Here is a 22,826-nt window from a genome sequence, read left to right as displayed (position 1 = left end):
TGAAATGGCACTCTGAACTTCACAACATATATTTTTGTTCTTTGTAGTAGTTTTCAATATGGAACATAGAACTGTATCCAATATAGCAGGGGTGTCAAACTCAATTTCATTGAGGGCCGCATCAGCATTGCGGTTGCCCTCAAGGGGCCGGGTGGGTATGGCCTGGGTGGGCATGGCCTACTGTGTGGGCATGGCTAGAGTGTGTATGGCCTACTGGGTGGGTGTGGCCAGCTCTACATTGTTTGCATCAAGGGTGCCTATGGGGGCCTGGGCAGGAGTGGGACAGATCTGAGGGTCTCTGGCAGTGGGGGCCGTTCCCTCACTGTTTCCAGGATGGCTTCTGGGGCCACATGAAACCACTTCGTGGGCTGTATCTGGCCCCCGGGCCTTGTGTTTGACATGTCTGCAATATAGCAATGCTTACCTCACACTTTGAATTAGCCAACTGTGTTTAATCTTGGTGTGTTATATAAATCCATCTAGTATCACCTGCACAAAGCTACTCATGAGGAAATGGCAGTATTTCATGTTATATAGAAGATGTGGGCACTAGATTTATTGCTTTTAGTATTCATCATTCCCTTTTTGAAACTCATGGCAGTATTTTCAATCGTAATAAGTCTATGTCCAATTCAACTGAGTGGAAAAAAATGTTCAATGGTACCTATTTTCTAGTTCAATTTGGATTCGAATCGATGGCAGGTACATACATGTTATGCTAAGATTAAATCAATATTCAGATAATCCATAATTCTGTTCCCTCCAGCAATCAAGACTTCTGGACCCAGATTGTTGGGGGCAATAAGCTGACTTTGTAAAAATGCCGCTTGGGCCCCCCCCCCCCCCGAAAGCCCTAATAAGCATGCATATACATAGAATGAAGGCTATTGCTAAGCACATTGATTTGTGCTTCTTAGATTGTAAGAGAAGGGCGGGATATAAATGGGATAAAAATAAATAAATAAAATCAGGAGGAGGGTTGGATCATTTTCTGTCATGTCACATGCCATCATCTCCTTCTACCCACCCCGCCTGAGGACAGTCCTGCAGTTATCTGAGGCATAATGTTGCTTTATGTAGGCTGTTTATACCAAAAGTAATAAACTCTGTACACCAAATAAATCCAATTATTGCTTCAAGAAAACTAATCGCACTGGCTGCTTTTTACAACACTCTGAGCTGCAAAACAACCACATTTCAGCCTAGAGTATTATGCAAACCCAGCAGAAAAGATTTAATTACAGTTATTTTGTAAAGAGTATGTAGTGAATAAAGTACTAGGCTGGTTCAGGTCCTCCACACAGCACTGAAAGCCCATTGTGGTTCTGTGCCTGTCACTTTTGCAGGGTAAAAAATGGGGCCAAGATTATAAACATGCCTCAAGTCTCTGAAGGAAAGGTGAAGTATAAATTAGTCATGCATATACTGGTAAAATAATAAACATTGAAAAGTCTACACTCTAGTATGCTTTCTATACAAAAACCAAGATAGGTCTCTGCTGAATTTTGGCACAGAATACTGAACTAAGAATTCCACGGTCAGTTTGAAAAGAGTGCAGCAAGTAAATATCTTTAGCCACACCAGTTCACTAGTAACCATATTGGCAAAAATAAACATGTAAGAGTTACATTTGTGAGATATCAATTTGATAAATAAGCAAGGTAGAATGTTTGGCTTAAGTTATGCAAACCCAACCACTGTGGCTCAGTGTGATGTACGACAACACTGAATTAAGTATAAATTTAACTATCAGCCAGAAAGCATATTGTATGAACAGTCTTTTTATTAATAGCTACACAGCTACTATATGAAATTGTTGCATTACAAGCAGCATCAGTCAAAAACTCTGCGTGGTAATACAGTATTAAAATAAATCTAAATTTGACTTCCTCGCACAGAACTTTAATCAAGTCATCGTACTCTATAGTGCAATTTAAAGCACTTATTATTTATTTACTTTTTATCTAAATAAGTCCCTATCCACAATTATTTAAAAAAAAATCCGTTTTGACCGACCCGATCGCTTGGGCAAGATGTTTACATTTCATTGCCTTGTTTTCTCACTGGAGACCTCGGAAGAGAATGGTAAAAAATGTAAAAAAAAAAAGGGGGGAAAAAAAGTGCAGGGTGTCCTATTGTAAACCTACTTAAACTTGTACGCGGCCAACCTTCATCTGGAGCAAGTTCTATCAAAGCCGAGCGTGACTTATTCAGGAAGAAAACACTCTGCAATCCAGCTGAATGCAAACATTTTACGGTCTATCCGCAGAGCAATATAAGGAAACCCAATGAAGTACCTGTATGACCTGGTTTTTGTTTGTCCCAGCAGGGTCAAGTAGCCCACACCAACAAAACCTGGCTTAACAAAGGATATAAGGGAACCCGCGGCTGACCCTTGGGCGATATCATTAGGCCCGCTCAAAGTTGAAGTACACCCCGCCCCCCCGATACGAATTCCCTCTTGTTTGCCTTACGGCCTCTGCAAAGAACGCTCCAACCGAAGGAGGAGAAGGCGGAGCGAACCATTGTGCTCGAAGGAGGAGGATTCCGATCAATGAGGCTCTTGGGCCGGCTTTTGGACCTTTCTCTCTCTTGACTTCCATACAGCGTTCATCCCCCTGCCCAGTAAGACAACGAAGGCGGGCCGGAGAACTGAACTCGCACCCTTCTCCCACCTCGCTTTCCCCCAGGCTTCTTTCCCCCCCCCTCCCCCTCCGTTTTCTAGCAGCCTTTTGGTGCGCGCCGAGCCGGAGCGAGCCCTAGGCGGCTGGTGCGCTCCCTCGAGCTCGCGGCGGCCGCGGTTTGGCTACCGCGGGGCGGGAGGGGGAAAGGTAGAGCAACGGGTAGCCGCGGCGGGGGTGGGAGGGTGGGGGGGGCTCGGCGCGCGTGCGCGGGTCAGGTAAGCGTGGTTCGGGATGGTCCAGCTCCGCCTGAGGCGGCGGCGGCGGCGGCGGCAGGGAGAAAGTGGGTGGCTGCCCTTTCTTTCTTCTGATGATGATGATGATGGGGGACTTTCTTCCCGCCAAAACGGGAAGGATGAAGGCTGGGGCCGGCCTTGCTGCCGCCAGGGGGAAGGAAGGCTGGGTTGGGCGGTTTTCTGCGGCGCACCCGCCTCCCCCCGGCCCGTCGCGGTCGGGTTGGGGGGTGGGAGTGGAAGAGAAGCGGGAAACGGGTGAGGGGAAACCGGTGGGCTTCTAACAGCCGCGCGGCTCCCCTCAGCTTCTTTCCCTCCCGCCTTTCCTTCCCTCCGCCCGCGGAAACAGCGGCTTTTGAGGACGGCGCTCCGCCTGCAGCCCCGGCTCAGTTCTCCTCAGACCTGACTCGCCTCTCCCCGGCGCAGCGAGAAGGTGCAGCATGAGCCGCGATTTCAAACCGGGAGACCTGATCTTCGCCAAAATGAAAGGCTATCCCCATTGGCCAGCCCGGGTAAGGTTCCCCCCTCCCTACGCCTCGGCTCCGACCCTTCCTTTCGCCTCCCGCCCTTTTCCCCAGCTCAGGAAAGGGCTTCTCGCTTTCCCCCGTCCTTGGAAGAGCGCCCACCGACCTACCCCCAATCCCTTGCTCCGAAGAGCCCGGGAGGTCCTTGAATCTCCCGTTGAACTTAATTCATCGCCTTGGCCAAGGGTAGGCAACCTTGGCTCTTTTATGACTCGTGGACTTCAACTCCCAGAATTCCTGAGCCAGCCATGCTGGCTCAGGAATTCTGGGAATTGAAGTCCACGAGTCATAAAAGAGCCAAGGTTGCCAACCTCTGGCCTTGGCCTTAGCAGCCCAAGCGGAGCGGGGTGTGTGTGTGTGTGCTTGTTTGAGGGGAGTGACTTCTAGTCACATTGCAGATAGCCCACATGCTGGTTTTCAGCCTTCTTGTTTTGATGGAGTGTGATCTACTCTTTCGAGTACCTAAGAGGCGATTCAGTACCCTAAAAGCGGCGGGCTAGTTTCGGATTCAGTTCAGCACCCTCAGCGGACTGTGTTTGTTTGTTTTTATTATTATTATCGTTCAAGAGGGATGTGCAGACCAGGATATTTCAGTATCATGTTGTGTGTCTACACAATTTCAGCACTTAGGGACTTAACCTTTGACTTTGGCCGAATTGGATGGATTGGAATTGGATGGATTGAAACGTGTGAACCTGCTTGTAGAGAAAGCTATTAGAAATGCATTAAAAATGGTAGTCTCGTTTTAAAGGACTCTTAAATGTATAATTTTATCACTGTGAGCTTTAGGATATCGGATGATTTACTAGTGCTACTGAATTCAGGGCAGAAATTGCCTAGATGCCAAAAAGTGTTTCGCAAAGTTGTATATTTTCTGTTAAATGTCTATGGAGATTCTCAGTCATGCGGGTCATATTTATCCCAAAAATGCTTTTTTTTTCATGAGGCAACTGGACTTTCTTGTTTTCCTTTGAAGACGTTTTGCTTCTCCAAGAAGCTTTTTCAGCTCTGAGCTTCTGAGCTGAAGAAGCTTCTTGGAGAAACGTCTTCAAAGAAAAACAAGGAAGTCCAGTTGTTTCTTGAAAAAGCATCTTTGGGATTTTCTGTTAAATGTGACTATAAGATTTGAACAAACCACAGGTCCAGCTCTTCAGAATGTACAAAACTAGTTCACAACCAAATCTTCATAATGCAACAGCTGAACTCTGTTGTATCAAGTTATGGGTTGTTTTTTTTTCAGATTAGCAAACAACAATTAGCAAATAGCGTTGTAGTATTCCAGTGGAACAAAATCTGTCTTTTGAGATTAGAAACTAGTTTCTGGATTTCCCCTTTTTTCACCTAACCACTGTACACATTATGTTTGCTCCTTTGACAGATCACTCAAACTGTTGATTAACAACATGAAGTAGCAGAGGTAGCAGTTGGTCTTAAAAAATGAAGAAAAAATTATTAGCTTCCTTCCCTTTTTTCATTTTAATGTTAAACTACACTTTCTAAACAATTTATATCCGAAAAATATAAATGATCGCAACTGGATTATAACCTGTTTATTAAATATGTTAATGGACTATTACATTAATTATATAGAGACAGAGAGGTTTGTGTTTGGATTGTTTTCCTTTTTTTATATGATTCTCTGTATTCCATAAGGTTGCTTACAAGAGATGTACTACACTTTTAATCAGAAACCAAAATGTTTTGGAGATAGCATTCCTCCATTCACCAAATGAAGCTATGTTATCCAGTTGCATGATCCCAGGAGTAATATGCATTTGGCTTAAGGCATTGATAGTGCACCAATGCCTACTCCAAAATACCTTGTGGGCCCTTCCTTAGCTCAAATAATGTATTTTTCTGTGACTGGCAGCTAACAGGCAATTCTATAGGATGCATCTTATTTAAGGAGACACCAACAGTTATGGTATGCATGCCTATATCCATTTCAAAGCACCCTTTAGGCTTCTGATGCAAAGTGGATCCCTAGCAATTACATGATTTTGTTAAAATACAAGTCACCCAAAAGTTGTAGCACTCAAAGATTCGCACCTGTATTGTGCCATGAGCATTCAGAAGCTCATATCTGATGTGTGGCTATCTGTTGTTGATTAATGAGGTATATATCTAGATAGAATAAAAATATAAATGGATAAAAGGCTCTAAGGTAGAAAAGCTAAAAGTATCAAATTCAGTGAGAAGCTTAAACATATAGCAAAAATAGTGATCTCGATTTGCTATGTTAGTTGACAATATAGTTAGCAGTTCTTTTTCATATTTAAATAAATAGAATAATTCTGGATAAAATCTAATTTAACATTTATATATTGGATATTCCCTTTAAACTTTCTTTGTTGACATATAGGCAACTACACCATGTAGCCTTCTATTATTTTGATGCTGAATGGTCCCTTACAGTAGTGCACTGTTGAAAATAAAAGTCAAAGTAAATAGTATCTCTCCAGTCCTGGTTGATCCCAAAAAGCTAAGTAGGATTGGATTTGGGTACCATTGGCTGGAAAGCTACCAGGAAATAGCTGCCGGCATCATCTTCCCATCGTCCTGTGCGCCCCCACAGGGAGGGCCTTCTCAGGGTACCGCCGGTTAATGAATGCCGGCGGGTTATTCCCAGGGGAAGGGTGTTCTCTGTGGGTGCGCCTGCCCTATGGAACCAACTACCCACAGAACTTAGGACTGCCCCCCCCCCAACCTTCGCTCATTTCGCCGGGACCTGAAAATTTGGCTCTTCGATCTGTTTGGTCCAGACTGTGGGGTTGTTAATTTAACTGGGTTTTAGATTTACCGGTACTCTTGGGGCTTGAATTTAATTTAATTGTTTTAATTGTTTTTAATTTTTTGTATTCATGGTTTTAACTGCCCTGTAAACCGCCCTGAGTCCTACGGGAATAGGGCGGTATACAAATCCAATAAAATAAATAAATAAATACCAAGACAATTTTTTTTATAAAAACCACAAAAGTGACAGCAAGCCAGTATATATACTACAACAATGCATGCTGGCTTGCTGTCACTTTTGTGTATTTTTTTAAAAAAATTGTCTTGGTGTTTCCTGGTAGTTTAATCTGGGTACAGATTAAACTAAGGCCAAATCAACCAACTAGTTTTTCATGTGCCTTGATGTAGATTTATTTATTAAATTTATATGTCACCCATCTCTCTATCCACAGTAATTCTTGGGCAAGTTGGAGACCTTAAGTCAGATTGTGAAAATAATTATATTAGCATAGACACAAATAGGATGCTCTTGCATACAAGTGACAGAATGAATGTAAAATACACATCTAAGCTTTTGCCATGAATTTACCTTGGATTAATCTCCATTAAGTGATATTGTGTACCATTCATTCATTGTCTCAAGCATGCCACTATTTAAAGGAGTTATTTTATTAAAGTAATTCTTTAATGATCACATCTTGCAGTCTTGGATGGAAGCAAACGAGCACAGAAATGTTATGGTTGCATTTAACACATTATGCTTTGTAAAAAAATCCTTTGTTACCTATACATATTTGGTTTAGATTTATCTTTTTATTTAGCTGTTATTGTTTGTTGCTGTAGGTTGATGAAGTTCCTGATGGAGCAGTCAAACCACCTACAAATAAAATGCCTATATTCTTTTTTGGCACTCATGAAACGTAAGTCTTTTGGGGGCAAGTTTATATTAGACAATGAGGCAAGTAATCCCTAATATTTTATTATTTCTTTTTAATAATGTCAGAAAATGTTGCCACAAAGCCTTTTCTTCTAAAAATGATTTCTAAAACTAAAAAAAGATAAATAGGCAGATACATCCCTAATTACAGTTCTTATACTTTAATGATGTACAGACAGTGTAGCTTTAAAATGCAAGAATGTATTTCTTCTGTTAATATTTATCTAACGAGGATTTGGTCATTCTCTGCTTACAGGCTGACTTTCTCTTGGTTTTTAGAAGTTGGTGGTTTTATTCCTGTTTTCTACCACGCCTCCAAGTGCTTGGAATTAGACATAACTTTAGCGTTAGCACTCATTGCAGTGCCCCACTCTTATGATCACATTTCAGGCACTTGATAACTAGCTCACATTTACAACTAGTTGCAGCATCCTGCTATCACATGACCTAAATTTGTGACTTTTTTGCCAGTTTCTAGCAAAAAACACCCATTCAGGAGAATGGGTTCAGACTTACAACATCCATCATTCACTTAGCAATCATTATAAAGTTGGATCCAATCATGTAAGTGCCTCAACTTTATGACAGAATTGTCATAATTGCCCACAAGAACTATCTGTAAAACTATTGCAGTGAAATGGTACATTGCCTGCATTTTGTTAAAACAAATGGTTATCTGGATACTTTATCAGAAAGCAAAAATGTAAGATCAAATAGAAAAGAGTCAAGAGAAAGAAGAAGGGTTAACTTAATATGCATAAAAAAGAAAGAAAATATAGTAGCCTTTATGAGAATCATTCTAAACTAAGCAGGATATGTTTTATTAATGTACTTTGCAATATATGCAGCTCATTGTGTAGAATGTATTCATTCAATGTTACTGTTAAGTAACAGTGCCTGGATTGTCATTGAGTAAAGCAGTCACTGATATTTTTCCTAATAACTGCTTTAGTCAGTAACCAAGATTCTAGTCCCTATTGTGGTTTTAATTTGAAGACTACCTAGACCTGGACAAGATTGCCTCAGAAAGAATAATTTGCCACAATTGAATATGCCTATCTGGTGAAAACATCTTTCAGGGGCTATGAATGCCACAGTAGGTCTTCTCTAAGTAGCTTTTAGACTTTGAAACTTTTCTACCAGAAGTTAAGGTTCCCTGTTTGGAAAGATTGTCCTATTATTGCTTTTTAATATTTTAATATGTTGTGACTTGCCCAGAATCTTATTATGGCACGCTATAAACAATTGTAAAAATAAATACAATAAATGACAGGATTGAAAACAGCAATATGAGGGCTGCCTGCCTGCCTGAGCAGATAATGAGACAAAATGTGAGGTCTTTGTTGCAGTCTTGTTTTTTGAGACATAATTTGTATGTAGCAGCAATGTTGAAACCTATAGAATCAAACGTAATCACATAGTCATGGAGGCCAATAAAGTAGTGCCAAAAGGTTATATAGTTCTTTGTTTTTGGTTCTCAATGCAACAATGTTGCTGACCTAGCAGAATGTTATTGGATTAATTGGTGAAAGTTGGACCATAAGAAAGGCTCAGCGCCAAAGAATTGAGGCCTTTGAACTCTGGTGCTGGAGAAGACTCCTGCGAGTCCCTTGGACTGCAAGGCGATCAAACCGGTCAGTCCTAGAGGAGATCAACCCTGACTGCTCTTTAGAAGGCCAGATCCTGAAGCTAAAACTCAAATACTTTGGCCACCTAATGAGGAGGAAGGACTCACTGGAGAAGAGTCTAATGCTGGGAAAGATTGAGGGCAATAGAAGAAGGGGACGACAGAGATTGAGGTGGCTGGATGGAGTCACTGAAGCAGTAGGCGTGAGCTTAAATGGACTCCAGAAGATGGTAGAGGACAGGAAGGCCTGGAGGAACATTGTCCATAGGGTCGCGATGGGTCGGACACGACTTCGCAACTAACAACAACAACATAAACTTTAGTATCTTGCTTGTTCCTTTCCAGTTTTACATTACATAGGAGTAAATATTAGTCACTTCACATGGCTCCTTATTTAGTAAGAAGTCACATAGTATACTGTATTTATCAAGAGTACTTACTCCTGTCCAAAGTGGTGTAAAATCCTAGCATTTAAAAATGTTGCAAACAGTTTTTGTAAAGAGTAAAACTTACACTGTAAAGCAGAATTTTCCCCCCATTATTTTCTTTGTAGTGCATTTTTGGGACCAAAAGATATATTTCCCTATGCTGAAAATAAAGAAAAATATGGCAAGCTAAATAAAAGAAAGGGCTTTAATGAAGGATTGTGGGAAATTGAGAACAATCCCAAAGTTAAATTTTCCAGCCAGCCGGTAAGTTATCTTATGATTAGATTTCTATTAATAAGTTTTATCTCAAGATTTTTTCTGAATATCTATGTTTTTATAGTGTTACAATTCAGATTATTGACTAGATTATAGAAAATAAATCAAAACATTATCATTGTAGATGAATAGACTAAACTTACCAGAGTAGATCACAAGAGCTACCCATCATATAGTCAAAAGCCAGTTCTCCTGTAACGTCCATTATTACTGTTTTCCAAGTAACAATAGGAAGCAATACAGTAGCTAGAAAGGACTTCCAGCACTTATATGCTATTTGAAATGATTGACATCTCACACAGTCATAGATATTTGTTCCCAGATTTTGAATGTTTCTGCTTATTCGTGAGAGAATGAATATTCTGCCCTTTGCAGTTCTTCTGAAGGTTTTAAAATAAAAGTCGTCTTTATTCTCTGACAAAATAATTGAGAGATATAAATAGTACATGTATGTCTCTCATTTTCAGGAGCATACAAGTTTCTAGAAACATTCTACATTGTGGAAATAATTTAGAAACCAAAGTAGCACATAGGAAGAGTGATGAGTCAATAAAAATAATTGAATTGTATGTTTCATTAAACTTAACATTTATCCTGCAAGCCTGAAAATGTTAGGGCATTTTCTGATGCAACAGTTTTAAACAATAACAATTTAATTATTTTCAGAGAACAATTCTTAAAATGCTATCCGGGGTAATTAATTCATTTAATACTGATTAAACTTAGTTCAGTGTTACTTACTATTTAAATATTGTAATGAGATGCTATGTGTATGGTGCGCCCCATAGGTCCTCTTATACCATCTTCTTCATAGTAAGTTGTCCCTAAGAAGGATGAGTGAAGAGAAGCAAGTGTATTGTCTGTTTAATTTATTAGATTTTTTTATCCTGCCTTTGTAACTTTATAAGTAATGCAAAGCAGCAAACATTCATAATAACTCCTTCTTCCTACTTTCCCCACAACTACCACCCTGGGAGTTAGGTTGGGCCAAAAGTACCAAGCTGACAGTTTCCTGGTTTCTAAATCAGCACCTTAACCACCATCAAGAATGTAGGGTCCCAGCTGAGTCATCCAAGACTTGATGATCATATCACCTATTGGTATTGGTAAAAAATGGTACAAGGAAGATTCTGAAGGCAATTGATCATTTTATTGACAACTTTTAAGGCATAATTTCACCTGTATGGATAAGTTAATGGAAAAATTGCTTAATTAATTTTACTAAGAAAACTGTACGGACAGTATGTAATGACTGATAGTGTCAGATGATGGAGACCTTATATCAGATGGTATTCAACATGCTAGTAAGAGCTGAAGGTGTTAAGTATGAACATGGGAAAGCTCAACACAGTGAACAATGAAATGACTACACTTTGACATCTTGTTTGTATGGAAATTTAACTGACTAGAATGGAAAATATTGTTACACTTTTTTCTGCTATCTTTTGCTTAAGTACTTACATATTGGCATTTTTTTCAGTCTCCGCCATCGGTTAACACTACAGTTGTTAAAGAAACAGATCAAGAAGAAAGCACAGACACGACAGAAGAAAATGAACAAAAAATGGGTCCCAAGCGAAGAAAATTAACAGCTCTTATTAAAGTAAGTGGTTGTAACAGTTTTAAGGAGCTGCTTTCTAGGATAGGTCTATATTGCAAAACTGAGATTGTTAATCATAGCATGATAAATAATTAGTTTAAAAGTTTTACAAAAACCCTGATAGTAAGAAGAAGCTACTTTAATCAATTGGATGACATGTTAGCAATATACAGTACCTTTGTACTCGTCCTAATATAATAAAAAGTGGAAATGATTTTTTTTTGTTCTTTAAAAGCAGAACCCCAAACATAGTGGTGTACATTTAAAATTGTATTATAAATTATTATTTTTTCAGTATCCTGTACATTGAAAATAATAAACTTAGAATTAAAGGGCTTAACTGTCCCTCAGATTATATATAATAATTTCTTTTAATATTTCTGTTAGCCTTTTAAAATGATTTTGTAAATGAGGCAAAAGCTAAATTGAAAAAAAGTCTGCAAAGCAATTTGGATGCAAAAGTATTCCAGATAATGATGTTGTTTCTTCATAATTTATATAAACAATATTTTATTCATTTAATTAAATAGCAATTTTACTTATGTCTTGTTTTTTCCAAGTTTTTGAAGTGATATTACTTTAGCTTTTTTGAATTCTGACAGGAGGCAGCCATTCTGTCTGAAAGGAATTTGCCAGTCCAATTCCTTGCGCACCCCCCAGAGTTTATCAGGAATTCTGGATAAATGCCATCGATACCTGGTGCTTTATCACACTTCAGATTAATGATGGCAGTGTTGATTTCCTCTATGGTGAAGAAAAAAGATTACTCAGGCGTTCGGCCTGACATTGAAAAGCTGAGAGCGCTTTCTTGATGAGAATCTAGTGCTCTTTCACCCTTGGAGCTTTGGAAAGAGATACAATTCAAGATGCTACTTGATCAGGAGTTACTTTGAATGTTTGTCATGTGGGTTGTCTAGCAGTGCCTAATTTCTTTAATAGGCTCTGTGATTTCCTGCTGGATTTTCTATGGATTGTTCCCACATCTTACAAACTACATCAAACATCTAGCTTTAATCATATACGGCCATATACTGTATTTATTTCTTATTTCCCAGAAAATCTCTGCTTCATAAAGGGGAAGAGGCAATTCTACACGATGTGTAGCTTCAGATAAATATTTCAATTTGCAATTAAAATGTGTAGGCAAGCTGTGGTCTGCATGTGCCTATTTTCTGTGCCCATTTTATAGCTTCTAGAGCAGGGATCCCCAACCTGTGGTCCATGGCTCACTATCGGTCCGTGGCCTATTTGCAACCGGGCCACGTGACTGGCTGGCTGGTGCGCACACATGCGTGCACAGCCCTTCTTACATGAGTGTCGGCATTCGGGGCCTCATTTGCACTAGCGTCATGGGTGCTCTTAGCCTCACTCGCATGAGCAACAGGTGCTTGTGCACGCATCCTCCCACAAAATCATCCCCTCTTCCCTTCCTCTGGGGCCGCCAACCTGGAAAGGTTGAGGAATTCTGTTCTAGAGTATCTCTAGTTCACATTGCCAATTTTCAATCGTGCAACTTTATTTATTTAACTTCTTTTCTATAAGGTTAAGGGGGAAGGTATATTCTAGTTCCCATCAATGGTGGCATCACTGTGTTATTGGCCAAGCCAGCAGTCTTAACAGGCTGAACTTTAAAAATTGAAGTTTTATCCATCCCTATCCAGCATAAAGAGAGCAAAAGAAAAGGCAATGGAATGCTGCCTCTCTGGTAAGATTATGGGAAATCTATTGGAACAGAAAGCTCGCCTTTGAAAGAACTGTTCTTATGCCTAATAGGGCTGGCAGCATTTTAAACTCTGCTTGAAAGAGGTGATTATTAACAGTCTTGTGGCTGCAGCCAACATCTTCCTGCAATAGCTCCATAGTTTAAAAAAAGACATGGTGACTTTAATGAGTTACAAACAGGTGCTGTTTTGTATACTTACACATTGTGAAGCATTCAATTTTAATTTGAAGCCTTATACAGCTCTACTGCTTTCAGGTTTGCTTTTCCATTTATAATGTTCTATGATACACTACAACCAACAGTAAAGCTGTTACAACATCCATGACATTTTCCAGAACATGTACTGTATGTGTATGTGCGTGCATGCAGTGGCATTTCTGAAAAGATTGCTTCAGTGAATATGCGAAGTACTTTTTTCTTTTTTAGTGGAAAAATTAGAGCTGCCTCCTTTGCACATATGTGGAAAGCCCATCAGAATCACTATAATCTTCATCACATCCACTGGTGAACTTGGTAACTTACAGAACTACTCAGGATTAAGTTCAATTATATACAATAGAACAACCAAATGGTTGCCCCAAAGTAGAGGAAGAAATGCTCGTGTTTTTAAGGGGGAAAATAACTTGAATTTAAAAAGGGCAGTATATACATACTGTAGATAGAAACAAGTCAATGCAGTCATTAAAACTTGGAAACTGATTTATATCTCACTGCTTATTGGGAGAAACAACAGATTCATTGTAGAAATGGATAATTCATTAAAGCACCATGACACTGTAAACATGAAACAACAAAACAATAATGCTTCTTTTATAAAAGGACTGGAGGTTTCAGCTTATTTCCTTTTTCATTTGCTCTCATATATACCGTATATACTTGAGTGTAAGCCGAATTTTTCAGCCCACTTTTTGGGCTGAAAAATTCCACTTCGGCTTATACTCCAGTCAACAAAAAAAACTTACCGAGGACTTGTGCGTGGCCGAGGCTTTGGTGCTTCCGGGATCGCGCGCACCTCTCCCAAGCCACCGCCGTCCGAGACCTGCCGAAGTTTGGGGAGGTTTGGGGAGGTGCGCGCGCACCTCCCCAAACGTCGGCAGGTCTCCGTTCCTCCGCGCCCTGCCTGCCTGCTTCTTTCCGCAGCGGAAAGAAGCAGGCAGGCAGGCCGCGGAGGAACGGAGACCTGCCGACGTTTGGGGAGGTTTGGGCGCCTCCCCAAACCTCCCCAAACGTCGGCAGGTCTCCGTTCCTCCTGCCGACGTTTGGGGAGGTTTGGGCGCCTCCCCAAACCTCCCCAGGTCTCCGTTCCTCCGCGCAGACCTGCCGACGTTTGGGGAGGTTTGGGCGCCTCCCCAAACCTCCCCAGGTCTCCGTTCCTCCGCGTAGACCTGCCGACGTTTGGGGAGGTTTGGGCGCCTCCCCAAACCTCCCCAAACGTCGGCAGGTCTCCGTTCCTCCTGCCGACGTTTGGGGAGGTTTGGGCGCCTCCCCAAACCTCCCCAGGTCTCCGTTCCTCCGCGCAGACCTGCCGACGTTTGGGGAGGTTTGGGCGCCTCCCCAAACCTCCCCAAATGTCGGCAGGTCTCCGTTCCTCCTGCCGACGTTTGGGGAGGTTTGGGCGCCTCCCCAAACCTCCCCAGGTCTCCGTTCCTCCGCGCAGACCTGCCGACGTTTGGGGAGGTTTGGGCGCCTCCCCAAACCTCCCCAAACGTCGGCAGGTCTGCGCGGAGGAACGGAGACCTGGGGAGGTTTGGGGAGGTGCCCAAACCTCCCCAAACGTCGGCAGGAGGAACGGAGACCTGGGGAGGTTTGGGGAGGCGCCCAAACCTCCCCAAACGTCGGCAGGTCTGCGCGGAGGAACGGAGACCTGGGGAGGTTTGGGGAGGCGCCCAAACCTCCCCAAACGTCGGCAGGAGGAACGGAGACCTGCCGACGTTTGGGGAGGTTTGGGGAGGCGCCCAAACCTCCCCAAACGTCGGCAGGTCTGCGCGGAGGAACGGAGACCTGAGGAGGTTTGGGGAGGCGCCCAAACCTCCCCAAACGTCGGCAGGAGGAACGGAGACCTGCCGACGTTTGGGGAGGTTTGGGGAGGCGCCCAAACCTCCCCAAACGTCGGCAGGTCTGCGCGGAGGAACGGAGACCTGGGGAGGTGCCCAAACCTCCCCAAACGTCGGCAGGAGGAACGGAGACCTGCCGACGTTTGGGGAGGCGCCCAAACCTCCCCAAACGTCGGCAGGTCTGCGCGGAGGAACGGAGACCTGGGGAGGTTTGGGGAGGCGCCCAAACCTCCCCAAACGTCGGCAGGTCTGCGCGGAGGAACGGAGACCTGCCGACGTTTGGGGAGGCGCCCAAACCTCCCCAAACGTCGGCAGGTCTCCGTTCCTCCGCGCCCTGCCTGCCTGCTTCTTTCCGCAGCGGAAAGAAGCAGGCAGGCAGGGCGCGGAGGTCCGGAGACCTGCCGACGTTTGGGGAGGTTTGGGGAGGTGCGCGCGCACCTCCCCAAACCTCCCCAAACTTCGGCAGGTCTCCAGACGGCGGCGGCTTGGGAGAGGTGCGCGCGATCCTGGAAGCACCGAAGCCTCGGCCGCGCGCAAGTCCTCGGTAAGCTCCGGGCGGTCACTTGCTTCGCGTCTCCTGAGGGAAGGGGGGGCGACTGGAGCGGGCGTGTTTCCTCGCCTGCTGGGCGCCGCGATTTGCCCGGGGAAAGCGCGGGCCCCGAATGGCAGCGTGGAGCGAGGAAGCGGACAGCCAGGGCTTCCCCGAGAGCCGCGGCCACACGGTATTCCTGTGTATTCAGGCTTGCAAAATGGCGGATCCAGCCTCCGCCGGCGGCGGAGGCTTGCAGAGCGCGGATCCAGCCTCCGCCGGCGGCGGAGGCTTGCAGAACGGCGGATCGGCTTATACTCGAGTCAACAACTTTTCCCAGTTTTTGGGGGTGAAATTGGGGGTCTCGGCTTATACTCGAGTCGGCTTATACTCAAGTATATACGGTACATATATATATATACATTTGTAATTAATTCCAGCTTTCATATGGCAGTGATGTCATAGATTCATTTAGATCGATCAAAAATAACATCAAAGTCTAAAATACCCAAAGAGAATGACATAGTTATCAAGTCACAGGTTACCAGCCAGCCAATAAATATCATGGATGAGAAACAGTCTGAAGGCACAAAGCAGTAATGCTCCCAAGTTCAGAAATTCATTGACACCATGGTTTTCATAGTTGCTACTATAAACTAGAAATGTGGCTTGAACATCCAAATAGGTGAAATGTATAAATGCTTCATAACCACTTTTCGAAAAGGAAAGGAAAGACCTACATCTTGGCCAGGGAAAGAGAGAAGATATAAATCAAACTAGTCCCTCATGTTCCCTGCCAAGTCTATTATCTCTTCTAGGTAAGGCTGCCTAAAACTTTCAGGAGTTTCCTAATGAGACAGGACCTATTTTCAATAGATTATGCTGCCACCTGTTCCAGATTGTGGTGCAATTTCCTTTGCCAGGCCTTGATTTGCAAATGCATTAAAAATAGGTGTTGAATAAAGGAGGAAAGCCAAGACCCAATTGTAGTTACCAAGAAACAATCAAATAAGCATACAATGAAGGTGTTTTTAATGCAAGCTGGCTATATACAAGTGCAACCAGATGCTGAAAATGCATACTAAGTAAAAAGTTAAGTTTAGAAGTGTGAATGGGTCATCTTATGGCTTAATAGATTTACAGCCTGCAGTCAAGTCTGTCTATAAAGGAAGGAATTTATAATAGAACCTGAGGCAACAAAAAATAATAATCATGTGCACATTAAAAGGAAATAAGCCCTAAAATGTATTTCTTGCATAGACTGGAGGATCTTTATAACCATTTTATTGCACTAAAAGCTTGTTAGCAGGGATAAAGTACCTCTTATTGCTAATTTTTCTCCTTTTCTCCTACCATTCAACTATCCATATCTACAGAAGTACTGTGATAGGTAACCAATCCTTCCACCACCTGAGTTTATGGATCATTGTCCTATATGGAGCTTTATAGTTTGATTCAGTCTAGACCTGGAGGAACTTCCCAAGTGCCCCTAGCTCTCACTATGTCAGTCAGAAATATATCTCTTAGATTAGGATAGAGAAACCACGATAGGAAGAAGTAAGAATTGTTTTCTCCAAGTGCATAGTTCAGTTTAACATTTCTAGCAGTGTCCGTTATCGCCCTTGTTATTTGTGTTAACATTGGAGATACTATTGACCAAGATTCGGAATTCAGAAAAAATTAAGGGAATTCAAGTTGGAGATCAGGACTATAGATTGAGAGCATTTGCCGATGATCTGGTTGTTACAGTGACCCAGCCAGAGAACTCTGTTGTGGACCTGATGGAGATAATAACACAATATGGCAAAGTTTCTGGATTTAAAGTAAATATACAGAAAACTAAAATTTTGGCTAGAAATATGACAGTTTCACAGAAGGCTCTCTTAGAAGGATTAACTGGATTTGAGATTGTTAAAAGGGTTAAATATCTGGGGGTGATTTTGTCGCCCTCTAATACAAAGCTATATAAAAATAACTATGAAAAATTATGGGGAAAAATTCAAAAAGAATTGGAGAGTTGGCAAAAATTGCAATTGTCTTTGTTGGGACGGATTGCAGCAGTGAAAATGAATGTCCTGCCCAAATTTTTATTTTTATTTCAAATGATACCGATTCTTAAGAAAGATTCTAATTTGGAGGAATGGCAGCGTGGTATCAATAAATTTGTCTGGGCAGGGAAAAAGCCACGAGTTAAACTTAAGATTATGCAGGATACTCGTGAGAGAGGTGGCCTTAAGCTGCCCAATTTGAAATTATATTATGAAGCTGCTGCATTAGTAGGAATAAGCGATTGGATTAATTTGACGCAATTGAGGTTATTAAATCTTGAGGGCCATGATCTGTTGTTTGGCTGGCATGCATATTTGTTGTATGATAAGAAGGTAGATATTGTGTTCAGGATGCATATTTTAAGACAGGCATTGCTGAGAGTTTGGAAGAAGTATAGACATAAGTTAAGCAGCAAGATACCATTGTGGGCAATTCCAAAACACGCAATAGAAAATATACATGCTGGCTTTAAACATGATGTGACTACGTACAAGGAGATTTTAAGTTTGGAAAGGAATATTTGGTGCTTGAAAGCATATAGCCTGTTGCGAGAAGAGAAGGTTGTCCAAACTTGGTTTCAATATATTCAGTTACGGGCCAGGTGGAAAGAAGACCAGAAAAATGGATTTATAATGACTGATGAAAATTTGATAAAGCAAATTAGAAACCAGGGACCAGCACATATTAAACGGATATATCTTGCATTGCTGGAGATTGATTCAGAAACGGAGCTTGTTAAAGATTGCATGATAAAATGGGCCCAAAACATTCAGGAAGTTATTACAATGGACACCTGGGAGAAGATTTGGGTGAGGAATGTAAAATTTACTCAAGCTCAAAATTTAAGAGAGAACTTTTACAAAATGTTTTATAGATGGCATTTAGATCCCAAAAAGCTTGCAAGTATGTATCCGAAATACCAGCCTAAATGTTGGAGATGTGGTGATGAAGATGCAACATATTTTCATATATGGTGGACATGTAAGAAGGTTAAGGCTTTTTGGATAAAAGTCTGGTGGAATATGCAGAAGATTTTTAAACGGAGGATAAAGTTTTGTCCGCAATTTTTTTTGTTGGGAATAATTGTTGACGCTACAGTTGTGGACTCTAAGCTGATGTTGAACTTAGTTACGGCAGCAAGACTTTTGATAGGTCAATATTGGAAGAAAGAGGTACTGCCGACTATAGAAGAATGGACTTTAAAGGTTTCCGACCTGGCAGAGATGGCGAAGATTTCAGCCTATTTGAAAGATCATTCGCAAGAACGTTATATTATGGAATGGAGAAAATGGATTGAGTTTATCCAGAACAAGTATAGGGTTAAGAAGTTTTATGTAGCATTCGAATGAGTCTTCTTTCGTTTCTTTTTCTTTCTTTTATGCTAGTTTTTTTTTTATATACATTTATTATGGTTAAGGTGTGTTTTATCCTATATAAGCTAGAGAGTGATGGATTTTAGAATCTATAGTCTTTAGTATATGGTAGTTTATGATTGCTTTTTTACATACATATACCTTGTATTTAGCTCTGGGAAGTCGGGGGGGGAGGGGGGGTGGAGGGAGGAGGGGAGGGAGGGACGTTGGGGGGAGGTAGGGGGGGTAGAGGGAGGGGGAAGGGTTTTTTTTTTTTTTTTTTTTTCTAATGGAAAACTGTATTTTAAAACTTTTCAATAAAAAAAAAAAAAAAAAAACATTTCTAGCAGAAAATGTTTTTCTTAGTAGGTATAGCGCAATATTTATGTTGTTCTGTCTGCTTGTTCCCTGACTTCCCCTGCCAGCTGCATGGTAGCTCTCTTTTGACCAGTTGGCTGATCAAAAAACCACCAGCCCATGACTTTTGCAATATTTGTGTTCTCTTCACAATCTTCCTTGGATTCCTCTCTCATCTGGTCCTTCCTTACAAACAAGAGATGGGGAAGTAGTCCCTGGTACTAGTAATGGTGTTCAAAGCCCTACATGGCAGGGGGCCGGAGTACCTCAGGGAACACCTGCTGCCGGCATCAATCTCCTTGCGCCCTGTGCGTTCCCACAGAGAGGGTCTCCTCAGGGTGCCACCGATCAGAGAATGTCGATTGGTGGCCCCCAGGGGGAGATCCTTCTCTGTGGGCGCTCCGGAACTATGGAATCAGTTACCGGTAGAGCTCCGGATGGCGCCCGATCTTCGCTCCTTTCGTCGCGATCTCAAGACGTTTTTGTTTGTACAAGCCGGCCTAGCCTGATGGGGGATTGGTGGGTTTTTTTTACTCTTGTATTCTTAATATTATCTTTGGGGTTTTATAATTGTAATATATCAATTGTTTTAAAATCGGGCAATTATTTAATTTTCTTTTAATATTTGTAACTTTGTATTTTATTCTTGCCCTCTGAACCGCCCTGAGTCCTCAGGGAGAAGGGCGGTATAGAAATATTATTAAATTAAATTAAATTAAGTTCTGAACATAAGAAGACTAATAAATTTGGCTCCGACATAGCTATACAGTTTCAAAAGGTTGCATTTCCAATCCTTGTAAAGGACGTGCACTAAATCTTGAAGAACTCCTTCAAGGGGCAGCTGAGGTATTTTCTTTGATCTTAGACTATATTACTGTTTTACAGTCCCTGGAGTTTTTTTAAAAAAATAATAAAAGGAGGTTTTCTTTAGTGAACAAGAAAATCTTCAGAACCTGCTCAACTCTCAACTGATTCCTAGGCTTGTGGGTCAGATGCTGTTGTGAACAAGAATAGAGAAGACATGCCAAAACAAGAGTTAAATGCATGCTGGATATCAAAAATTGTAACTCACAAGAACATAAAAATATGTTTGGCTTAATGTAGTTAAATAGATACAAGATATAACTGTTTAATTACAACTGCACAATGCAGTTTAATAGGTATAATTGAGCCCTCAGCATTCTCATCAGTGGCTAATCAAACTGAAGAATGAAGACAAATAAAATTCCAACAGGGATTTTCCAAATAAGAAATGGACTGAAGACAGCAGAGGGAAATATAGTAGAGGGAAAAATTATGAAAATGTTGGACAAGAAAGCTAAAATTGAGTAAAGGAATAGAAGTGGGAAAGTAATGAACGAAGAAAAATCAGGATTTCAGAGTTTCCATTTTACCAGATAATTAATTGAATTCAATAAGATATATTTTCAAATAAATGTCAGCGTCTTGGTCTGTAGCTGACTAGAGAGAAAAAATGAAAAGTATTTGGGGTACAGAACAACAAGATAAAACTGAATAGCTTAATTTGCTTTTTAAATTAGCCGCCTCTTCATACACAAGCAATATTGTTACTTGGAAGTTTTTGTTACTGTGGATTACATAAACACTTGTTTGAATCCCTCTTTATATTCCTTACAGGAATGTGCCTGTATCAGTCCTGTGATTTGTGAAATATTGCCTACAGACTTAAAACTAAACAGTAGAAGCCCCCTTTTTATGCAAATATTGAAGAGATGAAGCTTTTGTTACAATGAAAACTAGAATATTTCTCTTTAATTATTAACTGTGTATCATACCTTTGTAAGGATCTCATGATCAAATCCCATCAGTTTTGTTGTGTATCACAACAATCCCAATTTAAGTGGCAGTGACTGCTAAAGAAAAATATCATTGTTAATAATTGAGTGAAAATGACCACCCTATGCACATATGTAAAAAGAAGTGGGTGGGAGACAAATTCCACACTAGAAATCATTGTAGGAAAATGAAAATGTCAATATGGTAATATAAATGTACAGCATAACTGTAGGTGCACTGTTTTTAACTGTTCTGGTAATTGAACTTCAAGTAAAGGTTAATAAAATAAAAGGTTGGCTGGTAGGGACTTCTGAGTAAGGATTTAGATTTCTTAATTTTTTTTTTGCATGCATAATATATATTTTGGGAGTACAAACAACTCATTGAACCATAATCTAGTAAGCACATTTTATATAATTTTCTTGCACAAAAGTAGTACATACGTTATGCTCACTGTGTTGGAGTTATTAAAGTGAAGTATTAATTTCACTTTAATTTCACTTGCTTGTTGGTAACAGTGTATAGGAGTATATCTTTAAACAGGATTAACCTTTTCTCTATCCTCTTTTCAATGTACTTTTTATTACAATCGGTTAAAACTCAACCGCAGCTGGCAAACAGCAGGTGTTTTTTCCCCCTGCAATTGCATGAATCTATTTTTTCCAAAGCTTGGGTCAGTTTTCTGTGTTTGCCTGAAGCGTTGGCATGATTATTCAAAGGACTTCAATAGCTTATTTGGAACTGGTTAAAAAAAGAGAAACCCCAAGCAAGGGAAGGAAGAAAAACTGATAGTTGTAAATTGTATTAGAAAGAAAAAAAGTGAACTGCCTGTTTTCTGAGTAGGGCATTGTTACAGGATTGTTGAGGAAATGTGGGACTAAGCATGCTGTAATTAAAGGATTTGCCTGTCGCTTTCTTCCATAGCTTTTTAATCTGTGAAACTTTTAAAAGCTCTGCACCTGCTGTGGCAGTAGCAGGAGCCTCATTTTAACTTGTCTCCAGCATTTCCTGTAACATCTGTAACCTTGTAACATCTGCTGCAGCTATGGGAAAGCTGGAGCTGAATGTTGCAGTTTGAGGTAGTGACTGTATTGGTATAATATGGTAAATGATATCTTGTTATTTACAAACAGCAATAGTTAAAACCTAAAGGTAGAAGCTAAAATTCACATTTTAGTATTGCTTGTTTCATTTTACCTTAGCTTATACAAACTCACTGTAGTTAACTCAAAATAGTGATCTAATTTATGCACGAACCAGGTCAGTATCTTGCAGAAAAGTCTTTGTTCTCTTTTATACTCCATTTTCAGAGTACTACGAGCAATTTCTAGTTTCAAAAAAAATATCTAACCTTGTTACGTGGAAAAAGGAAATAGGCTATTTTTGTTCCAATGAGAAATACATATTAGATAAAGTTATGCTTTGTATATAATAAGTATAATTAAACAAAATTTAATCCTCCTGGATTCACGACTCAGTTTTGAAGATCATATTGGAGTTGTGGCCAGGGGGGCATTTGCCCAGGTTCGCCTGGTGCACCAGTTGTGCCCCTATCTGGACCGAGATGCCCTACGTATGGTCACTCACGCACTCGTTACCTCCTGTATAGATTACTGCAATGCTCTCTACATGGGGCTGCCCTTGAAGACCACCCAGAGGCTTCAGCTGGTGCAGAATGTGGCCGCGCGGGTAGTGATGGGAGTATCCTGATACTCCCATATTACACCCCTCCTGCGTGAGCTGCATTGGTTACCGGTTGTCCTCCGGGTGAGATTTAAGGTGCTAGTACTTACCTTTAAAGCCCTACATGGCTTAGGCCCGGGATACTTGCAGGACCGTCTGCTGCCGGGAACGATCTCCCATCGCCCAGTGCGCTCACACAGGGAGAGCCTCCTCAGGGTGCCGTCGGCTAGACAATGTTGGCTG

The 22,826-nt window shown here is 41.3% G+C and overlaps 1 protein-coding gene across 5 annotated transcripts in view; it reads left to right on the top strand.

Moving 5' to 3' along the window:
• The first annotated feature begins 2,602 nt into the window (after positions 1 to 2,602).
• The window catches only part of PSIP1 (PC4 and SRSF1 interacting protein 1), a 66,080-nt gene continuing 45,856 nt past the window's right edge, over positions 2,603 to 22,826 (top strand). The window contains exons 1-5 of one of the 5 annotated variants that reach the window (XM_081319833.1): positions 2,603 to 2,625; positions 3,264 to 3,426; positions 7,015 to 7,091; positions 9,289 to 9,427; positions 10,920 to 11,042. In XM_081319833.1, coding sequence (XP_081175959.1) covers positions 3,355 to 3,426; positions 7,015 to 7,091; positions 9,289 to 9,427; positions 10,920 to 11,042 — 411 coding nt within the window. In that variant the 5' untranslated portion in view covers positions 2,603 to 2,625; positions 3,264 to 3,354. Of the gene's footprint in view, positions 2,626 to 2,759; positions 2,832 to 3,012; positions 3,427 to 7,014; positions 7,092 to 9,288; positions 9,428 to 10,919; positions 11,043 to 22,826 lie in introns of those variants that run through there. The other 4 variants (XM_081319832.1, XM_081319834.1, XM_081319835.1 and 1 more) reach the window with 4 other exon arrangements.

This window comes from Vipera berus (assembly GCF_964194415.1).
Source record: "Vipera berus genome assembly, chromosome: 2".
NCBI lineage: Eukaryota > Metazoa > Chordata > Lepidosauria > Squamata > Viperidae > Vipera > Vipera berus.
This window is presented reverse-complemented; position numbering and strand designations above follow the sequence as displayed.